This window comes from Ischnura elegans, chromosome 12, assembly GCF_921293095.1.
Source record: "Ischnura elegans chromosome 12, ioIscEleg1.1, whole genome shotgun sequence".
NCBI classification, from domain to species: domain Eukaryota; kingdom Metazoa; phylum Arthropoda; class Insecta; order Odonata; family Coenagrionidae; genus Ischnura; species Ischnura elegans.
The window spans coordinates 26,039,841-26,058,690 of record NC_060257.1 but is presented as its reverse complement, the minus strand read 5'-3'; the positions used below and the strand labels follow the sequence as shown (position 1 = coordinate 26,058,690).

Sequence of the window (18,850 nt, the reverse complement as noted above, 5' to 3'; positions counted from 1 at the left end):
AAGGCCCTTTCCCCACCCTTCTTTCATCCTGCCCCCTTCACCACTCGTTATGCTGACCACACTTCTTTCCTCAGGCAATCCTCATCCCACTCTTATTCACCCCACCCACTAGGAGCGTTCTCCAAACTGTGGAGAAGGGCATGGTTCATCTTTACCGGCAACGGTGGTAAGTTTTTAACTGGAGAGAGGCCGAAGAAGTATCTTCCACTATCGGGGAAATGGTGCCGTGCTTATAATTGTCTCTCTTCTTCTCTGCTGACTTTTCCATTTAAATTATTTTCTTTGCTCTTTCCACACTATATTTATTTACGATTATGGCACGCCTATTTTTTAGTGCTAAAACTAAGAAAATCTTTTCTCTATGCCAATGATCCTTTGCATAACTTTCAATACGGCGGAGATAGGAACACGAAAACTAAATGAGGTGAAGGTACACGTTTTTGAGTGTCATTTTTGGGAATTCACACATGTGAACCAATACTTCACACATGTTGAGAAATGATGAAGCGTCTCTTGTAGGAAAACAATCAATGTGGATAATAACGTTTCTCTCTTTATTTCTCTGATAATGGAAGATGTTTCTCCTGTCGTTTTCCGGTTGGAACCTTGCTCCTGTCGGCATAAAAGAAGAGAGACATACTGTAACCGGTGCATTCTGCCCGCTTACATAGTGGCGCATGAGACGGGAGTGCGAGGTAAAGGAAGGCCGTTTTTTTTTTCTGTTGATATGTGTCCGTGTGAATGTGTGCGTGAGTGTCATGAATCATTGAGTCCCCATTTGATGTTTCCCTATTTTCCTCCCCACAATGTGTAATGCTCTCCCTTCCCCCCCCTCCTAATGTGTGCAAGTCGAATTCTTAAGACGAAGAAGAACGTGGTTCCCCCCCCCCCCCCCCCCCCGTGTCCTTGGTGAAGTGACCGTCCAGCCCCAAGTGCATCATCCCTTTCTTTCCCCTGACCCCCCCCTCCCCGGTGTTTCCTCCCCTCAATGGCTATATAACGTGGTGCACCGGAGGAAAAGGGGCTTAGATGATTTTTTTTTTTTGGCGATTCCGAGCAACAAAAAAAAACGCTCCCAAGAGTAGGCGGAGTTTGGGGAGGCAGAGAAAAAAGTTGGTGGAGAGATCCCGAGAGAGAGAGAGAGAGGGTGCCCAATACGAGTAGGAGTTGCAAGGTAGACTCGTGGTGCTGATGAAAGGATCTCCCAACTGTCGCAGAGAGGCCATCTCCCACTCGTGAACCTGCCGGAGTTGATGCAGAGCAGCCTACGCCGCGGAACCGAATCGCCACGATCAGCAGATCGAGAGCCCCGAAAATTCGACAAACTGTAAGAGAAAAGCCACGAAATCCCATTCCCCCCCCTCAACCCCCCCCCCTCAAGGAACAGAAGAAAATTCCCACTTCACCAAGTCAAGAAGAGAATTCATTAAAAACATTGATAAAATTCCCCCGCACAAATAGAGAAGAGGACAGTACTTCCCCCTATTACCGTGTGAATTTCTGTGCAATATCTATTTCATTGTTTCATATTTCCATCCCCCCCCCCCCGTTTCTTGTTTTTTTTTATTTGTCCCCTTTTCTTGTGGTTTTTGTATGGGTTATGAATGTGAAAACGTGTAGCGTGATTTTTTTTGGGTTTAGGTTAAGGACTGAAATTTTTCTGTTGTGCAGCATAGTGAATTATGCGTTGTATTTCATTGAATTCAAGGAGAAGAGGTTAATTGTTACTTTTGCCATTGATTTGCTTGTATTTGTAAATGATCATATTTAAACTCATTAAATTTATGTTGAGCGAACTACGCAGTCGAACGGCTTTCTTTATCCGAACGCTCCTGTCTCAGGTCTCATCACCCCTAAACTTCCCCTCCTACCCTTTCCCAAAATTCCATTCCCTCGCCCCAGGTGCACGGAATATCCCCGCTACACCTCTGACCTCCCCTTTTGCCCTCCAATCTCCCCCTCCCCGAATGTGCCCCGCACGGTGGGGTTACATCATTGGCGCCCGAACAGGGACCTGAATGACTCAAGCGGAGTGATTAGTAAATTCGTTTCGTTTTGCATAGATCGCGGAGATTTCGTGGAACGATTTTTTTCTTAAATGTGTGAATCAGATTCCCAATTTTGTATGCGTCCCTTTCATTTCTGCTCATGTTCTTGTAGGGAGTCCGGATTTAATTTTGTTGGCCACCTTGTTAGATGGAGTGTGGGTTAATTGTGTTGCGGTGGTAGCCTTGACCGTGTTTTGCCTTAGCGTGATTTCCATGATTGTTACTCTTTCAGCGAAGTGCGAATTTCATTGTTATATTTTTTTCCTTGTGTTTTTTGTTGTAATAATTATTCTCGTACGCGATGGAACCGGAAGGTAAGAGTTTTAGAGAATATCGCGAACCCCCTAGGTACGATGAGGACGGGTCAGACGCCAGTAGTGAGGTGAAAATCATTGACGTTTCTAACTGGGATGAGGAGCCGCAAGCGGAGGATAAAATAGAGCACAGTGGTGGAGGCACCGAGATTACCAGCCTAAATGAGTTATTTAAAAAACTTGATGAAAGGTTTGAAAGGGCTGAGGAAGCTAGGAGGGAAGATCTAAGAAAAGCTGAGGAAGCTAGGAAGGAAGATAAAAGAAAAGCTGAGGAAGCTAGGAGGGAGGATATCAATAAATTTGAAAGACTAGAGGAGAAATTTGACGAGAGATTCGGAAGAGCTGAGGAAAGACTTGATGAGAGATTTGAAAAAGCTGAGCGAGCTAGAAAGGAGGATATCAAGAAATTTGAAAGACTAGAGGAGAAACTTGACGAGAAATTCGAACGAATAATGAAGGATATGAAAGAGCGTTTCGATACTGAGAAAGATGAAAGGGGGAAACTAGAAGGGAAGTTGGAGGCAATTAATGGGAAGATTGAAGGAATTGGGGAGATAGTGGACGAACGCGTTCAGGAAGTAAAAAGGGAAGTGAACGAGAAGGTAGAGGTTGTGAGGGAGCAAGTTGTAATAATTTCCCGAGATGTACAGGAGGAGAAGATCCACCACGAAAAAAGAATTAAAGATCTTGCCGAAGAGGTAGCGGGGATCCGTCGAATGAAGGTAGGCGGTACGGGTTCTCCGACTAATTTTCCGAGTCCCCCGGCTAATTTACAATTCCGTGGCAAACCACATGAACACCCCATAGCATTTATGAGGGGAGTTGAAAACTATTATTCCGTTCACGCCATCCCGCCCGAGATACGATCGCGGTTTTTCTATCAGATGTTGGATGAAGGGGCAAAGGGATGGGCGGATACTATTTTTCCTTTTCCGGAGGAGATGGAAGTATTCAAACAACTATTTGTCGCGCGGTATTGGAGCAAAGAGCATCGGATAAATTATAAAATTAAAGTTATGTCGGGAATGTACAGGAGGACGCCGGGAAGTAGCATGCAAGAGTACGCGACTCGGAAAATCGCAGCGATCAAACTGTGTGAGCCGCCGGAGAATGAGGAGGAAATGGTGGCATTATTGGTAAGACATTTCCCACCATATGTTCAGGATTTGCTCCGTAGTTTGGAAGTTGCCACTTACGACAAGCTCTTAATTATGCTCGGACGATTCGACCAGTCCCAAAATCATTTAGGATGGGCAGAAGAGACCCACCCTAACGTAAACGCGATAAGAAATCCGTCACGCAGGGGGTTTAGCTCGTGGCACCACGGTGGAAGCCGAGGAGGAGGGCAGACTCAAGCAGATAGACAGGAGGGAAATGAGAGAGAAGGGGGCGAAGGGAATCGGAATGAGGATAATATGCCCCAATCTCTTATGGATTTTTCCTTTCCACCTCCGCGGGCGGAAAACTTACGGAGTTTGGGTCGAGCGACTTCCCCCACCCAAACCCGCCGAACATAAGAGTGGAAGTCCCCATTTTATCAACACTACGGGTAGGAAGGATCCCAGCCCACGAGTTGAATCATGAGGAGAAGGAGAGGCTCCATTTATGTCCAGAAATTGAAGTGCTTTGCGGGAACCATGCAATGCTAGCCCTAGTTGACACGGGAAGTCAAATATCCGTAGTTTCTGAGGGAAAGGTCGCGGAGTTGAGATGTTTGGGAATAGAATTGCCCACTTTACCCCTCGGGAAAACCTTTATCATCGGGGCCGACCAACGCAAGTCTGCTCCGATAACGCGACAGGTATTGATGACTCTGACGATAGGCAATCAGAAATACGACATGGTATGTTTGGTGGTCCAAAAACTGATTCGCCCCGTGATTATCGGAATAGATACGCTGAGGAGGTTGCAGGCGGTGATTGACGTAAAAAGGGGTGTAGTAGTGTTTAGGTTCCCAGGTGAATGTGTGGTGGTGCGAGAGTTCAATAAAGGCGAGGATAACTTAGTGTGTGGGACGATCGCGAAAGAAGAGGCAACAATCGAGGAAGAGATAGAGGGGTGTGTAGGGCGTGAAGGTTTGGGAGGAGACGAAAGGGACAAGGTGACGAAAGTAATCAGGCAATTTAGCGCATTGTTTATGCCGTCATTAGCCCCTGTGAGAAATGTCGTGTTTAGAATTAAGTTGATTGATGAAACACCTTTTAAGCAGAAAATTTACCCGATCCCTCAGGCATACGAAGCGGAGGTGGCCGCTGAAATTGAAAGTATGCTTCAAAAAGGCATTATAAGGAAAGCCCCTAGTCCCTTTTTAAACCCGTTGGTGGTCGTCAAAAAGAAAGACGGGAAGGTAAGGCTGTGTTTAGACGCCCGTAAATTAAATGCGAGGACGATAGCCGAAAATGATCGACCCCTCCCAGTAGACCGGATTACAAATAAGTTCGGGGGGGCTGTTTGGTTTTCAAGCACAGACTTTACGTCATCCTATTGGCAGATGCGGCTCCACGAAGACGACCAAAAGTATACAGCTTTTCTTTTTAAATCTAGAACCTATGTATTTTGTCGAGTTCCATTTGGACTCAAGAACAGTGGCGCAGCGTTAACTAGATGCGTGGAGGAGGTATTAGGAGACGATATGGCGAGCTGCGTAACCACGTACGTAGATGATGTTGTTGTTTTTTCCAGGTCATTAGATGATCATGTGGTTCATTTGAGGGAGGTCTTCAACCGTTTCGAGAAAGCAAATTTAAGGTTAAACATAACGAAATCTAGTTTCCTAAAGAAAGAAATCCATTTTTTGGGATACGTTATCGATACTAAGGGAACGAAGGCCAACCCAGACAAGGTGAAGGCGATAGCGGATTGCGAACGGCCGAAAAACGTTCGGAGCCTCCGTGCATTCCTTGGAATGTGTAACTATTACGCGCGTTTTTGTAAAGTTTATTCTGATACAATCAGCCCAATGTTATATTTTCCCATTGTACAGCGGACCATATGTCATTCGCCGTATCGTTGCCCCAAATGCTGTCGAGTTGGAAGGAGAAGACGGCGAATTGATAGGTCCGTACAATTTCGGGAATCTAATTCCGTACATGTCCGAGATTTAATTTTTTTTCTTTGCCAGACGCGTTCCCTAGGCGATGTTTTGTATTCCGCCTTTGTTATCTGTGCGTTGCTCCGCCTGAGTAGGAGGGCGTTCCCCTCGCGAATCGCATCGATTTATCGATCGCGATCGTGGGGTTACAATACTATATGAACATAGCACCTCACACCCGGTATGAAGAATAAAGTCTTTCATAGCAACGTCTGCAAAGATGATGGAGCACATTAGCCGGACGGAGTACTCATACAGAAATTACTTCAAATATTTGCCAGAAGATAATCATATCCTACGTAATGTATGATCGTAACTGGATCTCAATGAAAATAACTAATTGAAAAGATAGCACATTCAGCTGAAAATATGGAGTAACTCGAAATATTAACTTACAAAGGTTAATTTGGAAGCGGGTTAAGGCCCTCATTTTTCTTTTTTTCTCGTCACTGAGCGATAGAGGGCGACATTAATGGCGGTTAGGCCCTTACAGTATGGTTAGGCCGGCTGGCACTACAATACCGTGGGTGTTGGAAACAAATATCTATCTTATGCCTACTTAATAGTTGCTATTCGCTCCTAACCACAAATTTATAACATTAAATTTTTATAATAAACTTTGCAATTCATTATTTGATTACGTTCTCTAAACTGGTCGGGTATTTCTTAAGCGATAATTGATATTGAAGTGTGTACAAGAAATGGGAATTTTATGGTCGTATAATTATTTAACGATCTTTCACAGCATAAATTGATAACAAAAAGCCTTTTCTAAGAATTCTACTGTGAATAACCACCAAAAACTTTTAAATGAGGCCACTAAAGACAAAAAAGGGCGGAGGAAACAAAAGCGAACACTTTTTCGTGACTTGTGAAAAAGGTTTGAAATTACGAAACTCGATTTCACGAAGTGCCAATTTTCCGGTCCCACTGACTTCGTATAATCGAGAGTTACTGTAATTTTTTTTTAATTTTTGCAGTTCTGGGGGGGTTTCATCCCCCTCATTCCACTCTCATAGTTGTTTCAATTATAGATCATCCCCCACTTCTTCTGAATTTCACTACATCTAAATTTACTCCATGATGACAGTTCATCTACAACTACATACTATCCCACAAGCCGCTTAAAATGGCATGTGGCAGGGGGTGTTATAACACCAGCTGTCTACACATGCGATGTCTACACAAAAGGAAATGCGAGATTACGATCAGCATTTATTAAAGTCCTTTATGGTTCAGGGGAAAAACAAATTTCCATATCTATCAATTCTGCAAAATATCTCTCTTAATTTATCCCTTCTGTCGGACCTGGAAATATAGTGGGGCTCTAGTATTATGTTCTCCGTGTTGCTCTTAAAGATCATCATCATCACTGGTCAACAATCCTAGGATTGGTTTGACGCAGCTCTCCACTCAGTTCTCCTATCAGCTAATCTTTTCACTCCTACGTATTTCTTCTCTTTCACATCTCTCTTTACTTGTTCCATATATTTTGTTCGAGGTCTTCCTTTTCCATTCTTGCCTTCCGTCTGTCCTTCGACGATTGTCTTCATCAGGCCATCATGTCTCAAGATGTGGCCTATAAGGTTGTTCCGTCTTCTTATTAAGGTTTTCATGAGGCTTCTCTTCTCTCCTACCCTTCTTAGGACTTCCTCGTTACTAACTCGGTCGATCCATTTGATTTTCATCATTCTTCTGTAGCACCACATTTCAAAGGCCTCTATCCTTGCTTTCTCCGATGCGGTCATTGTCCATGCCTCACTTCCGTATAGGAGCATACTCCAGATGTAGGTTCTTATAAATTGTTTCTTTACATCCATATTTAAGTTTCCCGCTGTAAGCAGGTCTCTCTTTTGGTGGAATGCTCTCTTCGCCTGGGCTATTCTGCCGATAATTTCTTTCTTGCTTCTCCCGTCACTAGTTATCTTGCTTCCCAAATAACAGAATTCATCCACTTCTATCAGTTTTTGCCTCCCTATTTTAATGTTGGTCTTGACTTCTTCTCTTCTGCTGCATACTAAGATCTTGGTTTTCTTCGTGCTTATTTTCAGTTGATATCTACTCATTACCCTACCCATATTAACCAGAATATTTTTCAAATCCTTCTCTGTTTCTGCTATAACGGCTATGTCATCGGCAAATCTTAGCATGCTTATTTTTTCTCCATGGATATTCACTCCCAATGCCTTTTCTTTGATTTCCTTAATGGCTTTTTCAATGTAAACGTTGAAAATTATGGGTGACAATGTACAGCCTTGTCGCACTCCTTTCTTAATTCTTGCTTCTTCACAGCTGGGCCCTGATTTTATCACGGCTATTTGGTTTTTGTATAAACTGTGGATGATTCTTCTGTCATTATAAAGAACCCCAATTTCCTTTTGGATTACAAGCATTGTGCTCCAATCCACGTTATCAAATGCTTTCTCTAAGTCCACAAACGCAACGAATGTTGGCTTGTTCTTTTCCATTCTCTTTTCTATGAGCAGTCTTAGGGCCAATATTGCTTCCCTTGTGCCTTTGTTTTTCCTGAATCCAAATTGGTCCTCATCCAAGTACTCTTCTGCTTTTCGTTCTATTCTTCTATAGATGATCCTTGTCAGTATCTTTGATGCATGTGTAGTAAGGCTTATGGTCCTAAAATCTTCGCACTTCTCCGCTCGTTTCTTCTTAGGAATAGGGATTATAATGTTCCTCTCGAAATCCTTTGGTATCTCACCTGTCGTATACATTTCACTAATGATTTTGTATAGCTGGCTCAACGTCTTCTCTCCTGAATTTTTGATTAGTTCTGCAGGAATGTCATCAATGCCAGACGCTTTATTTATCCTGAGGTCTCTTACAGCCGCATCAAATTCCGATCTTAAAATTGGGGCTCCCATGTCATCGGCATCCACTTCCCTCTCGTTTTCGATAGCATTCGTTCTGAGGCGACTTCCTTTGTACAAATCTTCCAAATATTCCTTCCATCTCTTCCCTTTTTCTTCGTTTTCAATCAATAGTTCTCCGTTTTTGTCCCTACGGGTATTACATCTTACGCCCCTTTCCTTAAAGTGGTTCCTCACTATCCTATAAGCGGCCTCTACTTTTCCATGTTTAAGATTGTTTTGCACGTCTTCGCAAATGCTTTTCATCCACGTTTCTCTAGCCTTCCGCGCTTTACGAAATATTTCGTTCCTTATCCTCTTGTAACGATTCTGTCCTTCCTCTGTTTTCGCAGCCTTGTATTTTCTTCTTTCTTCAATGAGATCTAATACTTCCTGCGTGATCCATGGTTTTTTCATTACGACTCTTCTTTTACCAAGAACTTCCTCAGCTGCCGCCTGCAGACCACTTCTAATGGTTTTCCAACTCTCTTCCATTGGTTTGTTGGTCGGATCCTCCCCTATTTTATTTTCTACAGCCTCTTTAAAAGCCAGTTGATGCTGAACCTCCCTCAATTTTTCAACCTGCCATATGTTTTCACGGCTTTCTTCAACTTTTTAAATTTAAGGTGGCATTTCATCATAACTAGGTTATGGTCACTATCGATATCTGCCCCTGGATAGCTTTTGCAGTCCTTCACCTGGTTCCTGAATCTTTGTTTCACTAGAATGTAGTCGATTTGGAATCTTCTACGGTCTCCTGGCATCTTCCACGTGTATCTTCTTCGCAGGGGATTTTTGAATAAAGTGTTGGCAACCACTAGCCTGTGCTCCGTGCAGAATTCAAGTAGCCTTTCTCCTCTTTCATTTCGGTTACCTAACCCATATTTCCCAGTTATTATTCCGTCTTGACCTTCGCCGACGACAGCGTTCCAGTCCCCTAAAATAATAAGATTTTCTTCCCCTCTTACCTGCTTGATAACTTCCGCTATATCTTGGTAGACATCTTCTACTTCTTCGTCTTCATAATCTGACGTAGGCATGTAAACCTGTACCACTACAGTAGCTACGGGTTTAGTATCTATCTTCACCATTACTATCCTTTCATTAAACTGCAGGTAGCTTTTAACACGCATCCCGGCGCTCTTTCTAAGCATTATGCCTACTCCAGCATTACCATTTAGCGATCCCGTGTGTATCATTCTGTAGCTTCCACTCCAAAAGTCTCCTTCCTGGGGCCACTTCATTTCGCTGATGCCTAATACATCGAGGTTCATTCTTCGCATCTCCACCTTCAAGTTCTCTAGCTTACCGCAGGTACAAAGTGATCTGACGTTCCATGTTCCTATCCGTAACATTCTATCTCGTTTGACCGATGTACCCTCTCGAGTAGTCCCCGCCCGGAGATCCGAATGGGGGACTAGTTTACCTCCGGAATATTTTACCCGAGAGAATTCCATCATGTCATTATATAAATTGAGTGGAGTAGCTGTGACTCCTCGGGATGATAATGTGGTGGTTTCCCCTTGCCTTCCACATCGCAGTACTACAGCCGTTAAAGTAAATGTTACCACGCCCGTAGTGGAATGTGTGTCGCTGTACCGACCAGTATGGTCTCCACCTTGGCACATGTGAAGAAGAGCTGCTGCCCTCTCCCCCGGGTGATGAGAGGCATAATTATTGGCGGCCCCCAGTCGCCAAGTCACGGTATCTTCACAGGTTTTGGTATCTCTTAAATGGCCTACCTTACCCAAGGGTAGCCCAATACCCCCTCAGAATACCGCCGCTTTTTGTCCACGACTGCTTATTCGACGACAGAACTCGCTTATCTCGCAGCTAACCTCTATATCTAAAGGTCGACCCACCATCCGCAACCCGGTGGACGCACTCGGTGGCTTTAAGCTCAGCCGCGAGCTCTTAAAGATATCCATTCTAAATTGTTCAAGTGATCTAAGCAGTTATGCTGATATCCCAACCATGTCGTCAGACCAAATGTGTTGACCCGAAGACGCTGTCATCATGGAATAACTTTGGGGGAAGGCATAAGTACCACTCTGCTACAGACATCAAGGGGAAGATAGAGGCATAAGGCTGGTCAGGCCAAAAAGGGGTAACTTGAAGTTTTACGTCCCATGGAAGTATATGCTCAGTTATTTACAGTGATTGCAAGCATTACAATTGGAGTTTGTAAAGAGAATGGTCACTTTCACCCACACCCTTTCTTCTTACTGTTCATCGACATCGACTCATCCAGGCCAAAAACAGGTTCTCACACAAGTACCATGACCTTTTAACCAGAGCTCTACCAGAGCATAATACATAATACGCAAAATTTATAAAAACCAGAAATTATAATATTTTCAACAACAACTTCTGAAATGAGATACATATATGTACTAATTTGAGTATTGTGTGTACTTCGAAGTTTCCCTCATTGCAAATTTTACACACATGAATTCTGTCCCATAACTTGAAACATGCAGTATTTTTTAAAATAATTTCTACAATTCCACATATTTTGATTAATGGATAATATATTCTTAAGATTCCTCTTCTTATTTATGAGAAAAATAGTATACTTTATGTACCTACTTCAATGAATTTCAAACTTAAAAATTTGCAATGATCATAACTGAAATGAACAAAATATTACATGAAAAGGATAATAAACCCCATAGCTTAATCTTAGGTAAAACATTGAAATTTTTGGAACAAATAAAATTAATCTTTTACTTTTTGCCATACATTTTGACATACTCAATGAGTGCTTTATATGGAATATTTTGAAAAATAAAGTATCATTAATATTCTATCAAAATAAAATGCTTCAATCTGCCTTTCTAAGACATAGAGCACATACCTTATCTAATATGAGAATAACAGGATGGCGCATCCATTTGCAAGGCTTCAATTCTGTACATTTTTCTCTAACCCCTTCAATGGCATCCATTATATCAAAGATCTCTTGTTGTGGGGAATCAGGAAGAACATAGCATAGAATTCTGTGTATTTCTCTCGGATCAAGGTTAGGCATTGCCCCTATAATAAGGGCGAGGTAACTGCGTGTCCGGGCTGAGAAATCGATATACACTAATGGGGAAAGCATCTCTTCGACAATTTCTGAAATGTAAACAATGAAAAAATAATAATATATACATTATGTCAAGATGTATTCATTGATGGCCTATTTATTGGAAGAAATACTTGGACTTTTTACAAAATTTGCAATTACATAATTACAATAATTATTTGGAAATAAGCAATCAATGCCAACTTCAGAAGGCCCAAATATGAGCAGAGTCCCCAGTTTTTCATAAGGTATAATTCTAAAAACTGAGATAAAAATGGGACTCCTAATTCCCATTAAGACTTAAATCTAAAATGAAAGATACCGTATAAGCTTGTGTAAGAGGCGCACCCCTATTTTGAGGATCGAAGCTATAAAGAAAAAAAATTTTGCGACATTTTTTTTATCCTATCGTGCGGTGTTGCAGACGTATGCCTGGAATTTCGACAGTTATCGAAATGTCCTCTTTCAGTACTATTTGAAAGAGGAAATTTTGATAACTGCGGCGGTAATAGCGGCATTAGAGGGAGTAGAAAGAGTTCCGATCCTCTCTTTGCATACGCCATCGCTCTACATTTCTTGTCCTACTCACGAACAATTTTGTTTAAAAGCTCTCGCAGGAGTATTGCAATAGAGTTGCAGCCGTGGAAAATTTTAAGGCAAAACACGACAGGCAAATGGCATGAGCTTTCCCAAGAGATTGAACAACAATCGGGGCAATCTCAGTGCCGTAGGATAATAACCACGTCGTAGATTTAAGGCCCCTTGCACACGCACCGATTTTGGACGTCCGGTAAAATATCGGCCGTCCACATTCCAATAGTGAACAATGGGAGAGCATTGGAGCTTGCACACGTACCGACCACACGCCGGCACCGGCAAAATGCCGGTTAGCTGCCGGCTATTGTCACTGTGGATCGCCGACGCCGGCTCAAAAACTTAGCAACGTATCGTTTGACCGGTAAAAATCCGGCATGTGTGCAAGCATCGCTTCGCCGGTAAAATATCGGCCAATATTTTACCGGCCGTCCAAAATCGGTGTGTGTGCAAGGGGCCTAACGGAACTACACTCGGCTCTCCATCAGCTAATGCATCTGCCGTTTTTTTCCTTTCCGAGACTCCACAGGAAAATATCAAGTTACAGGGGAACAATGGAAACGTGTTTCATCCCTACCCCATTCCACCAACTGACCTTTTTCGGTCTACCAGGTTCAATTCCCCGAGTTTCTGGAGGTCAAATGCTACGTGAGTCACCTTCTGAGCTCGAAGATATCTCGATATCTTTCAGCAATTGTATGACACGCACGAGGTTCTAAAAAGAATTAGACCTAACGCGACGTATATCTTACAGCATTTAAGTTTTTTGAGCTCCAATTGATTGACGCAAAGATTTATAGCTAAAATAAGGCTACTAATATTCAACATAGTCCAAACAGCACAATTTCAGAAGAAACAAGCGTAGCATAAGCGCATTCAAACAAGACGAGACGGACTGGAAACTCAGGCAACTCAAACTGCGTATATCACATTGCTGCGCCTTCGCCCCTTCGCTTTAAAGGCAACGACGTCACATGCAAGATCGGACGTGTTCTTCCCTTGCTCCTTCGCTCGTAGCTTTAAATACGGAGGGGAGGGAGCCCTCTTCCCCTCGACCTCTCCTTCAGCGCTCTTCACTTATAAGCATTTCCGATTTCTTCTATCCACCATTAAGTCCAACAATGAGCACACTCGTTCGAATTTTTTCAACCGCAGGTTGTGACACCAATATTACTATATGCAGTATAAATGCCGCGGGATGCCCACTCGTGGCAATAAAATTAGCGCGCGCTCCGGAGCGAATCACCCCGCGCGATCTTTTCAATGTTCACCTCTGGGGTACCGACGTGATGGCGCGATGCTTGCAAGAAATTCAAACAGGAGCATTTTAAAAATACGTCACGAAGGGAGAAACTCCCCTGCCTGCCGCTTGATTTTGACCCAGGGTTTCAGATGACTGACTCACGCTGAAAACCAAGGCCACTCAGTTCCCCTTGAACTTGCAACCGGTGAAGGGGAGGGGGGGAAGATAAGAAGTTTGTGTAAGAGGCGCACCCCCATTTTCGGCTGCAATATCTGGGAAAAAAGGTGCACCTCTTACACGCGCTTATACGGTACTCACAAAGTGGGCTTCTTATACAAAAATGGCATCATTTTAGTTTAAATTAAGTCTTGAATGGACTAAGATGTCATATAGAAAACACTTTGTCAAATTACTTTAAATTCCATGGCACAATAAAAATTATTTAACTTTTAACCCATTTATCGACACAGGTGCAAAACACAACATTATTTAAGAATTTAACAACAAAATACTTAACCAATAATAAGCTATTATAGTTTTCAAAAATACATTTTGCTCAGGCAGTATAACCACTAACTAGCTGGAAACTCAATTTCTCGACTTAAATTAAAAGTGTGAGGACATAAGCTGTGCATGAATTTCATGGATGCCAGTATTTCACAAGCATCAGCAATCGCTTACCTTCCAATTTCTTCACATCTTCAGGATTAACCAGCTTCCCTAAAAAGAGGGATTTCCAGCCACGCAGCCATTGACTTTCTATGCTACCCAATAGAACCTAATAGGAAAAATTGATAAAAGAGGGGTTCTTAATACTGTAACCGTACGGGCACCTTCCCTCCGGTACAATAAACTACAAGCTAATATGCCGGGCTAGCATCGCCGGCGGTGGGCCGTGAAATAGGTTCTCTTTGAAACACGTGGCAGGTATAGGAGCGGATGCACAAAGACTCTAAGTTTTAGCATAACCATTTATTGATCCAATACATATTATACGTAACAACAAAAAGAAACAATGCCACAAAGAATCCCCTCATTGAACAAAACTAACCAAATCATGGGCTGAGCTCGGTTGCGGGTAGATTACGAGAGCTAAAGCACGGAAACATAAGCAAAGTGCCATTGCGACCCAACAAAAATTAAAAGGACGGAAAACCCATGCTTCACCCCAGCCCACCCCAATTCTGTAATCAATTTTCAATGATCTAGTGCGATAGAGTTTACCAACGTAGGCTGGAAGGTCCGATGGTATTGGCTGGAGTTAGGGAGGCACCGGGACGTCGGTCACAGGTGAGGTGACCCCGGCTGAGGTCTCTGGAGGAACCGTGAAGTTGACTACTGGTACTGCCCAGTCGTCTTGCCGCCTGTCTGTCTGGCCGCCGGCATAGCATGCCACCGACTTCCTTACTGCTGGGCAGTCAGCGATCGAGAGAGCCAGAACTGCCCTCCCTTCGTTGCGGCAACCGGTCTCTCCTCCTTCCCCTCTTTTCCTGTGCCTTCTCAGCTGACTCCCCTCCGTCGCCTCACTCACTTCTCCCTTCCCCTCCATCGCCTCACTCACTTCTCCCTTCCCCTCCATCGCCTCACTCTCTTCTCCCTTCCCCTCTCTTCGCCGGTCGCTCAGCTGACAATCTCTCCGCCGCCTCGCTCATGCCGGTCTTGGCCAGGTAAACTCTATCGCGCATGGGTTCCGTCTTTTACAAACCCTTATTTACCGCTCGTGCCCTCGCTCTCGCAACCACCCAGCGACCTTGTGTTGTTACCATACATAATACTATTCAATCAGTATCTAGATGGAGATTTACTCCTAGAGCATTCATTATATGTATACATAACAGTTAGACAAGAAAAGTAGATCAATGTCTAATTATACAGCTCCCATTCTTAATTTTAAAAAACATGGCTGCCTCAGTCCAGATATTTTGTGGTGAAGGATTACACTGAGGGAATCAAAGGGGGATAGAAAACTTGCCACTTAATACACGAGTCAATGCTTAATTTATTCTTAAAAACAAGAGCAGGATTACCACTTAAATAATAAGCTGAAATTCTCTGTATGTATTTTCCAGACAACCTCCAAAAGTTACCATTCTGTTTTTTACAGAATATCATGTTTCCTCGACTCTCCACTGTTCAAGTAACCTATTTTTTTTGGATTATCCACCAATCTCTTCCCTATCCAGGCCCCCCAAACACTACTCCACTTGTAATTTTCTATTCTCCTCCAGTTTCCCTTTCCTATCCTTACCCATTCCGGACTATCGTTCTTTACCATTAAGAAGAACAACAGACATCATGGATCATTTAGCCCCAGCTAAGATGGCAATCATAAGAAAAAGGCTGCCACTCTCCTCCTTGAGTAAAAAGCCTCAATCAGTACATTTAGAAGTTACAGGCAATTTTCCACAAACACTTTAATTTAACTTCATTAACGGTTTTTGTATTATCTCCAGGTGTACAAAATATATTGAAACCAGTCATGAAGTAAAATTAAAGTACTTCTGGAAAATTGCCAGTAACTTTTAATTTACAAATACGTTAGAATTACACCATGGTATCACATAAGCAGCCACACATATGAAAGCGCACTTCAAAATGCATTGCGTAAAGCCATGAATTGCATGAACCTATGCATAATTGCACGAATACAAGGTGGCAAGATAGCCCCTGTTCTAATTGTGAAACGATTGCGTGCCTGATTGGGAAAAAGATGCAGCTCAAAGATGAGCAACTTTGTGCCCCTTGTAAATGAGTCTCAAGATGGAAGCAAGAAAACAACATATGATAACATTCATGTGTACAGGACCACTTTTAAGATCATAAAATGGTCCAATAGAAAATCTAATCATAAATAATGAAAGCTTTTGACACCTGGTGCTGTCAGCAGGTGTAGATTTTAAAAATGACAGAAATCCAAGAATGCTAATACATATATTTATACATATAGTTTACTTGCAGCAAGAGAATCAATTCAATTTACCACATATTCTTGGCAAAAAGAATTCTTGAAATTTATCAGCTTTTTCTAATTTACATGCTTCATTGTTTAAGGAGTTGATTTTAAGTTGTTTGAAATATATACTGAAACAAGTGCTACAGAAATTCCAAACTTTAAGCAGGAATTAACCATGCAGCAAAACGATGATTTAAATATACCGTACATCTCTGAATATAGTCCCCCCCCAAATTTTGAGGCTTCAGTTTCGGGAAAAGTAAAAAAATGCATTTGAATATAGTCCCCCCTTTACTTTTGCCACAGATATTTTTGGAAAAAAAAGGGGGGACTATATTCAGACATATACGGTACTGTGCATGAATGAAGGATTGTATAGGTTTGGTCTATAAAATTATATTAAGCAAAAAATGTTAGTAATAGTGGATCTAGGTCCTTTTGTAATAATGATTTCTTGTAAAATGTATTTACTGCATTTAATTTTGTTAGTACATAATGAGAATGGGTAGCTAAAAATGGCATTAAATAGTCTGTGTTGATCATTGAGCCAAATAAGTCATCTTTGCCAACTTAGTTAAATGCCAAAAGACTGGAAGAGATTTATTTTGTAATTCCGAAATTTTACTGTAATTTTACGAATAAACCACATCAATTTCTAGGTTCAGAAAATTCAAGAATTTCAAGGGTTGGTGGACAACTTATCATAAACAGGTTCATTACAGATAAAAAGGCTCCATTTTAAAAGTAACACCACATACTTACTTTCATTCTTTGGTTATGTTCTGCACGTTTCAACCAATACTCCTTATTCTGGAATTTTTTTCCTGCTGCTAAAACCTTATTTTGGTCAGTAATTATGTCATTCAACTCCTAAAAGGGTAGAAAACTATTTTAGGAGTTCATTCATAATCAAATCCTTCAGAGAATATGTTTTAAATTATAAACAAGCGAGGGAATGAAAATCATACCATTCTTTAATGATTGTAACGGTGAGTTATGGAAAACTCAAAATCTATTAGGGTGATATATTACCTATTACAAACACAAATAGAAATTTAAAACAGTAAGAATAATGAGACAATTTAAGAGCTAAAGAGGGAGGAGTTAAGCAAAGGGAAAGTCTAAAGGCACGTGATTTTCTCACAATAGGGTAGTTTCCTTCATCAAAGAAAACAAAAGGCATTGATGGCGATTCGTTACCCACCATTAGTGTATTCATAATACACATATTTTTTGGTTTTTGAAATACCGGTTTAGACGAATGGCAAGGGTCAAATTTTATCCTCATTTGAAAAAGGCCAGATTGGCGCCCATGCGATTCCACTCCACGTGACGTCACAGGGACCTAGTTTCTACACGAGAGGATAGGAGTTATGCATCGTCAGAGGCTACCAATGCATGCATGAGGCACAGAGCTCAGGGAAACATGTCTTAATAATCACCTATTAAAACTGGCTAAGGTCGGAAAGTTTTCTTCGCTTGATAAGGTATTAATAAACCTTTTTTAAGCCATGCGCTACCAGACAGGAAGGTACTCAGCTACCTGTTAGCATCCTGCGTCCTATCAGCGCTCAGAGCCTCGATCAAGGTCACCTACCAGGCGGGAGGGGGAACCAGAAATACGTCACACGGAGAGATTTCCTTACCCGTCGCGTTTTCGCGCGCTTGAAATTTTTCACTTTTCATTTGATCGCGAAAAATAGATATCGTCATTTAAAAATCTAAAAGCGTGAAATACGTACTCCAGGAGTAATAATCTTTCGATTTAGGCAATAAAAAAATAATAGGAAACCACCCTATTATAATAAGATCTGGGAAATTCAGAGGATCTCACAATTGATTTCCTCAGAGTCTCATCGCTGTGGTTTCAAAACCAACATTTCCCATCAATGCTTTTAACTAGGTTGTTTTCCTATTTTAATCCATTTCTTAATAACTTCTTCAGTTAAGTTTCATGTAGGTATAATACAGCAAAATAAACAACACAGACGTAACTACATATAAAAAGATGCAAACAAGTACACCAGAAAGAAAGTACAGTAAATTTCCCCATTTTAAAATATTTTAAAATTATATTAAATATTATATACATTTTTATTCATAAATTTATCTCCGGGACGGAAAGGTTGGGATGTATGAATTATCTGCATCATTGCAAAAAATAATACATCACTGATTTCAATTCATGTTTTAAACACAATCTCTTCACCCCTTCCCAGTTTGGATTTCGCCCTGGGAAATCCACTGAATTGGCAGTTGAGTCAGTGGTAAAAAATTTATCAAGGGCATTTGAAGACAAGCAATGTGTCTCACTCACACTTTGTGATTTAACCTCTGCTTTTGACTGAGTCAATCATGCTACCCTCCTGCAAAAACTCCAATACTACGGCTTTCATAACAGTGAGCTGAAATTCATGACCTCTTACCTCACTGATCGAAAGCAGATGGTACAAGTAAATTGTAACCAATCTGATTTTCTTCCAGTGAAACATGGAGTTCCTCAGGGGTCCGTCCTTGGTCCTCTCTTGTTCCTTATTCTAATCAACGACCTACCTTACAATCTTTCTATGGACTGCATAATATATGCAGATGACACCACTCTGGTGCAGAAATGCAATACTCCTAGCCAAGTCAGACTTCTTACAAAAAAGGCAATAGAAGAATCTCAACTCGGTT

At 41.8% G+C, this 18,850-nt stretch overlaps 1 protein-coding gene across 1 annotated transcript in view; it reads right to left on the bottom strand.

The window, feature by feature from the left end:
* The window catches only part of LOC124169366 (separin-like), a 35,436-nt gene that overhangs the window by 12,306 nt on the left and 4,280 nt on the right, over positions 1 to 18,850 (bottom strand). Inside the window, exons 5-7 of the mRNA XM_046547955.1 lie at positions 16,937 to 17,044; positions 13,903 to 13,999; positions 11,175 to 11,434 (exon numbers count right to left, since the gene is read on the bottom strand). Coding sequence (XP_046403911.1) covers positions 11,175 to 11,434; positions 13,903 to 13,999; positions 16,937 to 17,044 — 465 coding nt within the window. The remainder of the gene's footprint in view (positions 1 to 11,174; positions 11,435 to 13,902; positions 14,000 to 16,936; positions 17,045 to 18,850) is intronic.